Consider the following 14,617-nt stretch of genomic DNA (forward strand, 5'->3'; position numbering starts at 1 on the left):
AATTGAACGCTCTAATATGGAGCAGACCGATGCCACCGTGTGGTGAATGCTAAAATATTGTCCTTCTAGCTGGCACTAGTGTACTTCCCTGTTGAGTCCTCTGTGATGTGAATCTTCAGCTCTTGTGTTCCTTCTGTGTTGCTTTCACTTGACTTGTTGTTAAAGGTGAGATACGAGTACAACAATCCACCTGACATACTGCACAGCAAGAGACACAAGAAAAGAATTGTTAGGCTTAGTCGTACAAATGTAGCCATCAACTATATTAGGAAATTGTTTTGACAAAATTTGGCTTAAAATGTGTAAAGGAATGTGATCTCACAAGATTCGTTGTTTGGTCACATCAAACTCTTGTCTGGAGCAGCTGATTTCATTCTTTAACAAACTGCAAACTGTGGATTGATTATTTTGAGCATGAAAACTTACCAAATGCTGAGGCCTAGGAAGTTAGTCCAAGAGAAAAGGTAGTCCCCCCCGATGAAGATGCCGATATAGGCTACTGCAACATTCTGAGGGACATGTTAATATTTGTACAGGTTAGCGGCGTGGACATAGGGACGGTGAGGTGGGACCCTAGTGAAGGACACAGAAGGAGGAGGAGGCAGGAGTAGGAAACGAAATGTATTTAATGAAAACTTACAAAACAGGGAACAAAAAGAGCTGTAGCTGAGAGGCAGGGTAATCCAAGAACATTCATTCATTCATTCATTTTCTGTAACCGCTTGTCCTGTCGAGGGTCGCGGGGGGGCTGGAGCCTATCCCAGCTGTCATTGGGCGAGAGGCGGGGTACACCTTGGACAGGTCGCCAGTCTATGGCAGGGCTAACACAGAGAGACAGACAGCCATTCACACTCACATGCACACCTAAGGCAAATTTAAAATCACCAATTAACCCTTAACTCTTTGGATGGTGGGAGGAAGCCACGCAGACACAGGGAGAACATGCAAATTCAAAAAAACAGAACCAAAACCAAGACGAAAATAACAAGGCAGAGCAGGGGAAAGACAGCAGACGATGCGACAGAAAACAAAGGGAATGACAGGGCCATATATATACTATATTGGTGAGAAAAACAGAATAACAAAATATTATTATCATTAATATTAAGCCTTCTCGAGGTGTCGTAGGCCTAACTTAACGAAACACTGGAGAAGGGAGGTGCCCACTTGAAAACCCCAATGACATGCTGCATACTGCTGTTGACTAGGCCAGGTATCTGATGTCTTCATGTTGGTTGGTAGCGTTATTTCTTTATTTGGTTAGCTGCTGAGCGGGCCATACAAGCCAGCGGCATTTGGTTAGCTTATATTTCACAAGGTTTAAATTATCCTCTGCTGCTCTGTGGGCCTACAAGTCAGCAGCATTTACTTAGTTTATTTAGACTGTAGGTTAATCGTCATATCACATGACCGTAGCTTTGTTAGGGTTTCTCAGTTGGACAGGGCCTCTAAATGTGTTTTGCCTGGGATCTTGGCACAAGGGATTGTAACATCTAATCCTGTGTATTAATGAATACGTGTGGGCAGAGCAGTCAATGGGGCAGAGGGGCTAACGAGACTCAGGTAAAACTAATGAGGGCGGAGCACGCAAGGAGAAACCAATCCAACAATCAAAGGGCAGAAAAACCATTGACTGTATATACTAAAACAGGAAGTAACGCAAAACAGGAAACACCACTGAAGAACTTCACAAAATAAAACAGGAAATACAAAGAAAACCAAACTGGGTCACAGGAAATAGTCGAACCATGATACTGCCAGTGGTTTTAATGTTGTGGTAAAGTAAACGTGGTGTGTGTGTGCCAGATTTCATAAGAATTAAGAAAATATACAGTGTAAATTTATATGTATACATTTTCCCTAGTTTCAGATTAAGAGAGGGATAATATGATATATATATATATATATAATTATTATTTTATCATAATAATAAGTAGGTCCTTTATGGTAATAATGTTTGTGATAAATTAATAGGGGTAAAATTAAACTAATGTCTGTAGTAGTGCCAGACAATAATTGGTGTTTGCTATTGACATATAATGTAATAAATAATAGCAAGTCATGTGGCTTTAAAAGCTCTCCAACTTTGAGTTATAATAAATGATCATAATAAATTAATTCACTGGGTTATATATTTATGTGCAAAAGCTAATTCCAGCTAAATTAGATTCCCTGATAGTTTTTCTCCACACATAAACGCTCCATATTTGAGATCTAGTCCCAAGCAAGATAGCGGCGGTGAATACGTAACACACAGGAATATGTTCGTTCTATCTCTGAGGTTAATGTTTAACTTCATCGTGGAAACTAAGCTCATAAGTTATGTATGTTTTTTTTCTTTTCTATTTGTTCTGTAGCATTGCAATTACAAAATCTTCAAAAGTTAAGCAATTGACATCTAGAAGAAGTAATTGGTGCATTTGGTGCAGATTTCAATCCAGGTGAGGATTCTGAATTATTATTATTATTTTTTTTCAATTATTAGATAATGCAGTTTATTTTTTGCTATTTGAATATATTTATCTCTGCGTGCAGTGTGAAGTAGAATACAGATCCACATGCTAGTTAGAAGCTGGCAGATGTGTGTGATTGCAAGTATAAAAATAGCAGTCGTATCAAAGTGCTCTTACCTTTATTGCCCCTACTACTGTGGTGGTAAGCGCTGAGTTATAATAGCTGCACAGGACTATGGAGTACATCAGAACAAACCTGAAAAAAACAACAGAACTGAATCTAGGCAAGCAGAGGCAGTGATGTAAGACCAATGGAAGCAGGACTATTATTGACATACCCCATTAAGCAGGACATAAGGAAACAAAAAATAAATGTGGCTTTCATCCAGTCTTCAAATGTGACTGCCTGTGGATGAAAACACACACACACTCATAAAGCATACGGTTTTTGAGATCAAAGAACAGGAAAGCATATGCACCATCGTAGTTAATGCGTGTACCTTGTGTAAATCTCCGGTAAATGCACTTGCCAAGAGAGTGGGGATGACGATGATTAGTGCGTTGTAAAATAAGACGCCGTACTTCCCAAGGCCCTTCGCAAGAAACGAGGAAAATGTGAGAAACAACAGATACCATTCACAGGAAATTTGCAGAGGCAAATAATTCAAATGAACATACACCGATAAGACATAACATTATGACCACATAACACTCATCAGAGAATGGACATGGACCCTTTGGGGGTGTCCTGTGGTGTCTAGTAACAGGATGTTGTTAGTGGGGGCCTTTGGGTCCTATGGGTTGAGGGGAGGGGCCTCTGTGGATCAGGCTTGTTCCAGTGCAACCCACAGATACTTCATCAGTCAGGGATCTATTGAATTTGGAAGCCAGGTCAACACTTTGTGCTGTTTTTTTGAGTTGTTCCTTGTGTGTGTGCCTGTGTCAGTCTGCATCCTGCTGGGGATGGCTGCTGCCATCAAGGAGTGTCATTGCTATGGGGTGGGGGGGTACCTGGTTTGGTCTAGGTGGGTGCCACATGTCTACATAACATCCACACGAATCCCAGCAGAACACTGAATTATCACAAGATGGTCAATGTTATTCACTTTACCAGTTAGTGGTTTTAATGTTGTGGCTGATCGGTGTATATTTGTATGTATGACTTAGTTATATACTGTGAATATGCTGTGAGCCTGGTGTGTTTAAGGTCATGTTTGCTTAATGGGTGTATGAACAAAAAGGTCAAACCACTCACCTTTGTTGACACAAAGAGAAAGTCAGAAAGCTGAAGCCTAAGTTTCTTTGACCATTTTTTTTATGTATAGACAATTCAAACAGAAATCATCCTAAAACAAACTTGAGTTTTCTTGAAGACATTTCCCCACTGATCCAAGTAGCGTCTTCAGTTCTATAAGACTGATGGGGACGTTTATTAGGGAACATTTGTCGGTGGTGCAAACTTGAAACCCACACGACTATGGTCTGTTAACAAGCAGACACTCACGTGACATTGGAGTCATAAGTTATTTAGAAATGAAGAAGCAAACTGGACGAGTGACGAAATGAAAAGAAAAGAGAATTCCAGTTGCCCTTGTCTTAGCTTTGTTTTTGGATAAAAACATGACCTAAGTGAGTGGGAACCTTCACAGACAAGGACTGTCCTGCTGTTGTGTGTGCTGGTTCACTATCATGGTTTACTGGAATACTTTTAATGGAACTGAGCCATGAAACAAGTGAAAATGTCTGCTGAATGAAATCTCTATTCCAGGCTAGAAAATCTAGCCTCCTCCTGGTTTGACATGTGACGTGTGCAGTACAGTCAATCAATGATTAAACACTTTTTAAGACCACACCTACAAAGAAATTACAAATCATGCAGGAATCATGCTACCTGGTCGCCGAGTTTCTTCTTGGTGTACACGCCGCTGGCAGCAGTGAAGGCGTCATTGAGCAGGATGAAAGTGTAGGCCTCCACGTCGAAGGCCAGGTCAGAACTAGCAGAGATGACGGAGACGGAGACAAAGTTTATTTATTGTTTTATTTTTTTATCTTGGCTGTACAGTTCAGAAACAAGTCAACCTTTACCTCGCAGCGACCATGGCGCCAAAGACTATCGTCACAACGCTGTACACAAGACGCTTCGGAAACGATTTTCTGAAAAAGAAAAACAGTTTGATTAAAAATAAAAAGTGGACAGGGGGAAGCAAAGTAATCACATCCTGTTCTTCCTCCCCCCCCCCCTGCACTGAAAGCTTCTATTTGTGTTTCGACTCATTAAAATCTTTCCACCTAAGAGAGACAAATCATACATAATGTACAGTCCAGACAGACCCATTAGGATCATCCTGACAGCGATAAAAAAATCGGAGTAATGTCTCACCTTAGTATGTATACCTCCAAGATCATTGTCATCAATATAGTGAATTTCCGCAACACTGTGAACATGGGTAAACTGTAAAAGACGACATGTTTTTGAGGAAGAGCCAATGAATGAGCACAGTAGCTCTAAAGTCTGTTAAATTGGAAAACAGCCGATCTGTTTAAACCTGAGTTTTTTGGTGCTCGCCAGTCCTGTTATGTGGTTCCCAACGTACAGCAAAGGAAGAGGGAACATCTGGCAATAAAATACAGGGCATGTTTAATTTTGCAAAATAGAACACAATTAAGAGTACAGATTTTTGATAGAGGATCTTTTAGAGTGAGAAGTAGTGCTTACTTTTATGAAAATACTCCTGTCAAAATCTTGAAACTGCACCGTTTTGCTTACTTTGGCCACATACAGGATGACAAGCGTGGTGAGCATCTGAAAGGGCGGCAGAATTCGGTAAGGATCGCACAGAGTCGAGCACGGGCGAAACAAAACAACCTCGTTCACAAATGCACGGCCACCTTCCTAATATTATGCGGGTCTCCTTGTGCCTCCAAAACAGTTGTGACTCATCAGAGAATGGACATGAGCCTTCTAAGGGTGTCCTGTGGTGTCTGGTAACAGGATGTTGTTAGTGGGAGGCCTTTGGGTCCTATTGTTTGAGGGGAGGGACCTCTGTGGATCATCCCACAGACACTTGATCAGTTTGGGATCTAGTGAATTTGGAGGCCAGGTCAACACCTTGTGCTGATCTTCATGTTTCTTTTAGTTGTTCCTAAACCATTTTTGTGTGTGTCTGTGTCAGGCTGCATCCTGCTGGGGATGGCTGCTGCCATCAAGGAGTGTCATTGCTATGGGGTGGGGGTGCCTGGTCTGGTCTAGGTGGGTGCTACATGTCTAAGTAACATCCACATCAATGCCAGGTCAAAAAGTTTCCTAGCAGAACACTGTATTGTCACAAGATGGTCAATGTTACTGACTTCTCCCGTCAGTGGTCATAATGTTATGCTTTATTGATGTATTTGCTGTGGGGTTTGATATTTGATTGGAGTAAATGAATAAATTACTCCACAGCAGCAGTGGAGGCAAAGTTGTCTGGTCCATTAGTAAGAATTTTAACTGTGTCAGAGTTAAGGTGGTCTGTGATGGAGGCTAAACAGTCAGGAACTGATAGGGCAGGTCTGGATTGGCGGAGAGGTAAATGTGTCATCTGCATAGCAGAGATAACTGACATCCACTCGTAACGTCCGCATTTTAGACAAAGAAGACAGATGTAACAGAGGGCTAAAGGAAGCCACCATGTAAAAGTGGAAACCGCTTCTATGAATAGGATACATAGGCTGACACAGTTTTTACACTTCCCTTAACCAGTACCCACAACGTTTTATCTCCATTCACACTTTCAGTGTTCATTTTTTTGCCATTATTGGGTCATTGCAGAACCACTCATTGGGGAGAAATCAATCTGACTATTAGATCATCGACACATCCTAGTCACGTGATTTCCAAGAGGGCACCACCCACAGATGTTCTTCATAAAAAAAAAAAAAAAAAAAAAAAAAAAAAATCTAAACTCCCCACTAACCATTTAGAACTGGAGATGAAACTTGGACGAGCGGAGAACAAGTCCCTGTTTTAGCTTCATCACCTACACACACATAGACCATCAACACCTGGGCGACTCACCTGACCGATGCCCAGACACAAGTACGAGGGAAACCTGCGAAGACAACACACAAGAGCAGGAGAAAAGCGGTTCCGTTAATATAAGCGTCCGTCATGTGTGAGCTCCTACCCCTGTCAGCGGGGCATGAATGACCTTACCTGAAGCTCGTCAGCACTGTTTTGTTCACCACGGTGATCAGAAACGAGCAGCCGGCGTAAAACAGCGCAGACAGGAACTTGAGCCATCCCGAGTGCTGCACAGTTTCTTCGGCAGACATTGTTTTTTTTTTAAAAAAAAAGAAAAAGTCTAAAGACTCATGTTAGGCGTTTAAAAACTATGTAGCTGTGGGCTATAAGTTTAAAGTGTAGTGATCACCGGTCTAGTGGCATATTCTACTGCTGTTTCCTGTCTTGTCACTCGTAAACAGCGAGATAGGGAAAGGATCAAGTGGGCGGTCCTCACATCATTACATAATTGTAAAAAAACTGTAGGCCCCGTACGGGTTTGGTATAGTTTATAAATGGAAATAAAATAATTTTGAACTTTTAAAAAACTAATTTGGGAAGCATTTTGAAAATGTCAGATCATTTATTAAGTAAAAACAGCTAAAATACTGTAATAATAAGCAACCCATTCACAAGCAATAGCCTGGTATTACAAATGATAGGCTATAATATGGGGATATTGGAATAAAACCAACACGTGTTTTCAAAATAAGTCTTTTTGTCTCCTGTCAAACAGATAAAATACACCGATCAGCCACAACATTAAAACCACTGACAGGAGAAGTAAATAGCATTGATCATCTTGTGACAGTTCAACGTTCTGCATTTGTGTAGATGTTACTTAGACATGTACCACCCACCTCGACCAGACCAGACCAGACTAGGTACCCCCATCCTATAGCAATGACACTCCACACACAGAAAAACGGTTTAGCAACAATTAAAAAATACATAAACATGAAAAACAGGACAACTGGCCTCCAAGGGGAGGGGCCTCTGTGGGATGGTACACAGAGGCCCCTCCCCTCAACCCACAGGGACCCAAAGGCCCCCCACTAACACCATCCTGTTGCCAGACGCCACAGGACACCCTCAGAAGGCCCATGTCCATTCTCTGATGAGTCACAACTGTTTTGGAGGCACAAGGGAGGCCTACACAATATTAGGAAGGTGGTCATAATGTTATGCCTGATCGGTGTATGTGAATTAATAAGAAAATGTAAATGCAATGTAAATAAATAAAAAAAAAACACTTTTGTACAGTTTTGAGTACAGTAAATCCTGCATATTTATTACATGATAAGTTTGTTTGTAGAAACTAGAAAAAAATCAACTGTAAGGTAAATATTTCCCCTCGTGAATAATGTTGTACAAATCACCTTAAAGTACTTGAGTAAACTGTGCCGTGAAATCGGCCGCTCATTTTCAGTATCATGAGCTTTTGCGTAGATATGATCTGACGCTAAAACAAAGTCAGGCTCTGTCCTGCAGAGAGGTAGGTGTAAACTGTGTGTTAGCTGCTGAAGAGATTTGATTTACTCAGGTTGTTAAAGGTCTGACCAGGCACTAAGTGTATATAGTTACATCCTCACTAGGTGTGCACCATGCAGTACATTGACCGAGCATGTTATGCACATTAAGTAGGCATGTCAAATAACCTTTAGTCCACACAGATAAACGGAACAATAAAAGGCTGAATGCAAACCTGGACTCTTGTTTTTTTTGTATTACACAGAGTATACTACAGGTTTAGCCTGACAAGTTGTCCTTATTTCCAAGTTAAACATTAGTTTGCTAACATGCTTGAGTAGTCAAGTAGGCGAGGCACATTTTCTGTAGCTTTCAGTTTATGCAATCGCAAATCTACTGTTTGGAAACACCTTACCTGAATGTGGTTTGCTGCAGTTAGCCAACCAACAAGATTTTGCAATATTCCGCAGATGAAAAATAAAGATATGCAGAGAGATTGGATCTGCTCAGACAAATATGGTGATGTATACAGAACATTCAACATCATCTGCAAGCCACTAATCAGAGGAGGTTTGAGATATGTGATGATTTATCGACGCAAACTTGAGAGTAAGACATGCTGCCAAACATCTCATTCCATATTATATCCATATTATGAGTCTGCGGAGCAAGAAGGTTCCGGGTTTGAATCCATGGGCCAACTGGGGCCTTTCTGTGTGGTGCTTGCATGTTCTCCCTGTGGCTGCGTGGGTTCTCCGGCTTCCTCTCACCGTCCAAAGACATGTGTGTGTGAACGCTTGTCTGTCTCTCTGTGTTAGCCCTGCGATAGACTGGCGATCTGTCCAGGGTGTACCCCACCTCTCACCCGATGACAGCTGGGATAGGCTCCAGCCCTTCCCCGCGACCCTTCACAGGAGCCACAAGTGGGTACAGAAGATGAATGAGTGAATGAAGTATGCAGAGCACACAGCTACTTTGCATGTCACGTTTCCTTGTAGCTCTGTCAGGTAAATTAAATATGTACCATACGCCTCTGTTTGTGATCACCGTCTCTTTGGCAAACCTGAAGGGAAAGAGTTTAGAATAAAACATACTGCAGCTGAAGTTTTCACCTCTCTTTGTGTATCAGTGTTTCCACAAGATGGCGCTATAGCATCAGACTCTGTAAATCTTCCAATTTGTCAGACAAAGCAGCAGGTGAACTCCAAATGAATCTTTCAACACTTTGTCTTTGTTGCGTTCTCGCTTTTGTGGTATTAATCCAGCCTTGTTTCTCACTAGACGGAAAATAAAACAGATCCCACAAGTGATTAGCCGCAGCCAAACCTGCGCTGACAGTTTCAGCGCCGAAGAGTCGGAGGATGACAGGGGATTAAGTTGTGGGCAGAAGTTCAACTATGAGCAGCGGTGACATGTTTTTGTGCACGGCGACACGGGGTGTGCCATTAGGACAGGCAAACCAGTCTGCAATGACAGGAAAATCTAGACTCACCCTTTTTCCACCCTGTGATAGCTAGTTTAGACATTTTTAATTGTGGCGGATGATGTTCGGGTACACGTGCAATCCTGCCACATTAATCGTTAAAAGGTTTTATGTTTTTCTCATGCAGTGTGTTGACCAAGTGACCCACTGCCCTTAACTGATCTTGCTTTATGTCTTTGACTTTTAATAGTTTCAAGGTGACAGCCCTGCGGACATATGTAAAGCCACTCAGAGGGGGTTCAGTAAAAAATGTTGGATATTGATTGGTTGTTGTCATATTTCTCTGTAAAACTAGCTTATTTCAGACATTTTTTAGGCTACTTTAACATTTGTTAGGATTTGTTTTATTATTTATTTGTTCGTTTGGTACGTCCATAGTCCTCGGACACTGAGAAACAAACTTATCATAAACCTACAGACATAAACAAAGCAGCAAAATATCAGTACAATGAATAAAAGACTGCTCAAAAGTGGGCTACTACATGTTCACAGGTTCGATTTGTTTTTAACCACTGAACCAGTGAATGTTGAACTACTCAGACAACCTTTGAAAGACATTTAGTGTGCAAGATTTTGTATGATTAGGTCGAATAGCCCGTACGGAAATTGTTTTAGAAATTTAAACAGCTCACAGCGGAATGAGATGAGTGCACAACTTTAAAACGTTCGGTCAATTTGACACGGAAGTCCGAAGAAAAGCCAGATTAAGTTCAGTAAATTAAGTGATTTAATTCAAATAACCAAACCACTTGAACTGAACCGAAACTGATTTGCAGGTTCATCCAAGCACGCTAAGGAGTTTCAGTCAACGAACAAATCAAAATCAACACGGAGGATTACACAACAAGTGTTACTTCATCAAGGTAACATTAGGCTATGTCAGAAGAACATTTTGTATTTTTTCACTTAGCTTAAAATTTTGAGGCGGCCCTGACTTTTTTTTTTATGTTAAAACAACTTGTTCCATTCTACAGTGTGGAACCGAGGGAACCCTTGTGTGTGCTGGTTATCTATCTGACGCCACACTATTTGTTTTCTGATTACTGATCTTCTTACACTGTTTATTCTGTCTGCTAGTGCTCAATAAAAGGAGAGCTCAGTGGTAAATTGTAGGCGGCGAGGGTTGAAAGCTCTTTACAGTCAAGCCGCTTTTTGTAACCCTCACCGGAGAAACGTGCTCCGACTTGAGTTCATTTATATGAGAAAGTATTTATGAGCATTTAAGAGCCCGTGTGACTCAGGAGGCAGATAATCATACAGCAATTTGCTGAAGGCTTAAAACACGGGAGGTGTTGCGCCACCGTAGCAGCTTGATGGCTTTCCTCCTGATGATGGCGACTGTGAACTCCAGACTATCTCAAACTGAGTGGTTCTTCTGTATTTCTTCTGCATTTATTCACAAATAATGACAGAAAAAGACAGAATTACTCACTTTCCTGCTCTGAATGTTACAGGCAGCAGCTATTGCAGTTATTCGTTTGCCTGCACAGTTTGTTTCGGTCTTCATTCATTCATTCATTTTCTGTAACCGCTTGTCCTCTGGAAGGCCGCAGGGGCCTATCCAAGCTGTAATTAGGCGAGAGGTGTGGTACACCCTGGACAGGCTGCCAGCCTATCATACTCACGGCCAATTTAGAAACGCTAATTAACCTAGCGAGCATGTCTTTGGACGGTTGGAGGAAGAGAACCCAGGCTGACGCAGGAAGAACATGCAAACTCTACACAGAAAGGCCCCACATAGCAAAATGGATTCAAACCCAGAACCTTCTTGCTGTGAGGCATTAGTGCTAAGCTTGTTTCAGTCTTGCATGATTTAAATATAAATTTTCATTCCTCCATGCCTCTGGACATCAGTGTCTCCAAAGGCATTCAGGGATTCAGGACAGTTTTCTTTTTAAAAGTACAATCTCATTTAATTTTCAGTATTTTATATCATATATTATTACTACTATTTAGTGTATTAAATTAGTGTTGGATTTGTGTATTTATTTCTGTATTTGAAAAAAGCAAATGTCAAAGAAATCTACGATGTCTCTGAATGTCCTGAAAACGAAAGTAAAATTACTACATTTAAAAAAGCATCTCAAACAAAAGGACAAGTACATAAAGAGGCTGCTCTGTGACTCTAACAGGGCAAAATGTAATCGGGTTTTTCCACCTCTTTGTCTCAGTTGCTTAAGTGAATCACTCAGCGTGAAATGCAACCAAAGAAATCAAATAAATGAGCTCAGGGAAGATTTCCAAGGGATTTTACGAGTTTTTGTGAGAAACAGCTTGTCTCCGTGGGATTAGTCATGACTGAGGATGAGTTTTGATCTCAAGAGAGGGCAAGACCAAACAAGTGAAGTCCTCTCTGCATTACAATGACCGTCTTTTTTTTTTTTTTTTTGTTATTGCAAATAATTTATGTTGAGGATGGCTGTCTCCATATCTTTTTTTTTTTATATCTAGTTTTTATTTTTAAGATATCATTTAACTGATGAACGACATTTTCCTTAATGAGAAAGAGAAAGGTACCAAAGCCCCATCCCTTCACATTTGGTACCATTGAAAAGCCCTAAATGTCCTCTGATAGCAAAAGGAGTTTATTCAGTAGTATGCAGTGGGTAGGAGAATGTCCACAGAGGACAAATTTGAACTACTGATAGTCAGGAGGATATCTCAGTTAACTCAAGAGCATTTCTTAGGACTGAATACAAATTAAATTCAGTTAGTTCAACATGGTGCCCTCTGGCGCCCAGTGCAGGACAGGGTGAATGATCTGGATAATATTAATTAATAATAATACTGAGTTATTGAGTTTGCGGCTCCCGCCACTAAGATGACGTGTGCATATCTTTCTGAAAACATCTAAATATAGTCAGTGATGAGCAGCTTTGAAACCAAAACTTCCACATTGTCTAGTTATGGCAACACAATATCCACTGCTCTGTAGCTGCAGTATCAAGAAAACACAAATCACACTTTGGGAGATTTTTTTTTTTTTTTTAATTCTGCTTGTAAAAAATGCAGAGGTTAAAAAAAACAAAACAAAAAAAAAAGTATTTACATAATTCACTGGTCCGTTTAGTGGTCCGTTACACACACAACCTGTGTTCAAAACGTAGTAATGCAAGAGCAATTATCGATGTATTAGCAGTTCTTTAATGTCACAGACAGCTGAGGAAGAGCTTATTCATGTAGTTATGCATAACAATGCACGAAACTTGAAAAAAATCAACATGTTCTACATGCTAAATAACTACAGCTTTTTTAATAAACATATACATGGCACAATATTTCACTCTGAAATGCTAACTGTAAGGCAGCATTGAATGGAAATGGAAAAGTAAAATACAAGTTCTCACACAAAATGTACTTGAGTAAATGTGATGTTTCTTCCCACCTCTTTCAGAGTTAGAGTAGCTGCTTCTCAGAGTCTTTATATATTGGTTAATCAATAAAAACAAAGAACCATAAGAACTTCTGTATGATACAAGCTCTTGAAAACACCGCTCGTAGGAAATGTAAAACACAGATTACTGGAAGTGAGATATTGGACGTTTCACTGAGGTGTTTGTTTTTTTTTGTTTTTTCCCTGCTGCAGCCTTATCAGGAGTCCCCTATACTTCACAGGAGCACATACGGGTCTCTTCTGGTCCTTGAAGAACAGTCTGTGGATCCGCAAGGAAACATGGTTATGCTTTAGTTTGACATAATAGCAATAATATAGAGCATTGCTTTGTGTTCACAATCACAACTGGGTCCTTACTCATTCAAAACTCATATATAATGAGTAATAAATCATCACGTGATGAATGCAAAATGACTGTAATCGCCACTTACACCAGTGCACGGATGTCACAGACGCCGTTGTCCTCCTGCACGTACCAACTCTCGACGTTCCGCAGCACAGATTTTGGGACGTAAGACTTTGTTGTGATGCAGCATTTTGGGATGCCAGCTGCAAAGTGAGATCAAGAACAAATAGAAGAATGAAGATACAGCAACCAACCCAGAAACTTACTGGAATGTGTTATAAAGAAGCATCCATATTGTCAGTCATCTAAAGCTAATTTATGATAAAACTTAACAGTGATGCAAGTTATGCATTGCACAATGGTTATTATAGGGAACTCTTAGATAGTGTTTAAAGTTAAGTGACGTGACAGGTTTTTAAGAACAATGTGAGTCTGTAAATGTAAAAGGCAGCACACATCCCTCATCCTCTGCTTTGTTTAAACACAAAATTAACATAAATATCAGCGCAATAGCTTTACACGGTCATACAGAGAACTTAATCTAAGTGATTAATTTATCATTTATTTTTTTATGTTGTGAGAGTGAGGTCCTTACCTTCAGTGGACATGTTGGTCAAAGCGCACAGACAGACAACCACGCAAACAAATTTCAGATCCATGATGGCAGAGGAACTGTAGGGAGGAAATTTGTTCTTGAGGTTTAAATACTGACACCAAACAAACACGTGCACGTCGGCCCTCCCACCTACGAGCGTGGCAAAGGCGTGAACAGGTGCTCAAAATAGCCTGCGTCTCTCTGAATGAAAGAGGGAGAGAACGAAGACGTTGGGCGGTTGGAAAACGTTGACTAAACAATAAGTTTAAAGTATTTTCTCAGACCACTGTAACTTTCTTTTTGAAGCAGTCTCTTTTGTTTTGGCGATGCCGGATATGTATGTGGTGCAGGTATGCTCCTCTCAGACAGGCTCCGACAGGTTTAATAACCACTCATTTAAAGGGATGCGTTTTTCTTTTTGACAGATGGTTACTGAATGAGAGCTGAGCAAAGTCCACACCCAGAGTCATGAAAGAAACGGAAAACAGGTCAACATTTTACATTGGGGTCAAATGGAAACATTCATGAGGTCAAGTGAATTCATACAGATAGACGTGGGGAAGACATACCACATTTAAAGTCTAACGGCACAGCTCTAGCATCATTTAACATTTAAGTGATGGAAAAATGATTTATTATTTGCTGTTATTAACCCTTTTGGACTCTTTGACAGAAATTTGGACTGATGAAAGAAAATATTTGATCTGAATAATTGCCCAAAAGCAAAAGGACAGCCATCCTCTGCAGATGACCCTAACGTTTGAGCACAAAAATAAGTTTAAATAAATATCCCTTAACGGGATAACGCTCACACTCCATGGCTGAAAAATACTTTTA

General features: G+C 40.5%; 1 protein-coding gene and 1 long non-coding RNA gene across 2 annotated transcripts; both read right to left on the minus strand.

Moving 5' to 3' along the window:
* Window positions 1-51: 51 nt before the first annotated feature.
* On the minus strand, window positions 52-7,373 carry slc35d2 (solute carrier family 35 member D2). Its single transcript, XM_084550709.1, has 12 exons — window positions 6,646-7,373; window positions 6,508-6,541; window positions 5,170-5,256; window positions 5,000-5,067; window positions 4,834-4,905; window positions 4,539-4,607; window positions 4,345-4,447; window positions 2,954-3,046; window positions 2,792-2,859; window positions 2,631-2,709; window positions 427-509; window positions 52-198 (listed from the first exon to the last, which is right to left on the minus strand). Exons 1-12 carry the CDS (start codon window positions 6,762-6,764, stop codon window positions 66-68), a joined length of 1,008 nt encoding a protein of 335 aa, XP_084406835.1. The 5' UTR covers window positions 6,765-7,373; the 3' UTR covers window positions 52-65.
* A 5,042-nt stretch (window positions 7,374-12,415) lies between these two features.
* LOC311492499 lies at window positions 12,416-13,940 on the minus strand. Its single transcript, XR_014699213.1, has 3 exons — window positions 13,781-13,940; window positions 13,271-13,388; window positions 12,416-13,098 (listed from the first exon to the last, which is right to left on the minus strand). It is a non-coding gene; the product is annotated as an uncharacterized lncRNA (long non-coding RNA).
* Between the last annotated feature and the right edge of the window lie 677 nt (window positions 13,941-14,617).

The sequence above is a fragment of the Chelon labrosus genome (assembly GCF_963514085.1).
Source record: "Chelon labrosus genome assembly, chromosome: 9".
Taxonomy (NCBI): Eukaryota; Metazoa; Chordata; class Actinopteri; order Mugiliformes; family Mugilidae; genus Chelon; species Chelon labrosus.

What these genes read in the sequence shown, in the direction of transcription:
- slc35d2 (XM_084550709.1), bottom strand. Translation starts at nt 6,764, where the DNA reads ATGTCTGCCGAAGAAACTGTGCAGCACTCGGGATGGCTCAAGTTCCTG. An exon ending in TGTGTCTGGGCATCGGTCAG is followed by an intron (nt 5,257 to 6,507) that starts GTGAGTCGCCCA and finishes CCGCCCTTTCAG; the next exon opens with ATGCTCACCACGCTTGTCAT. An exon ending in AGAAGAAACTCGGCGACCAG is followed by an intron (nt 3,047 to 4,344) that starts GTAGCATGATTC and finishes TTTCTTGCGAAG; the next exon opens with GGCCTTGGGAAGTACGGCGT.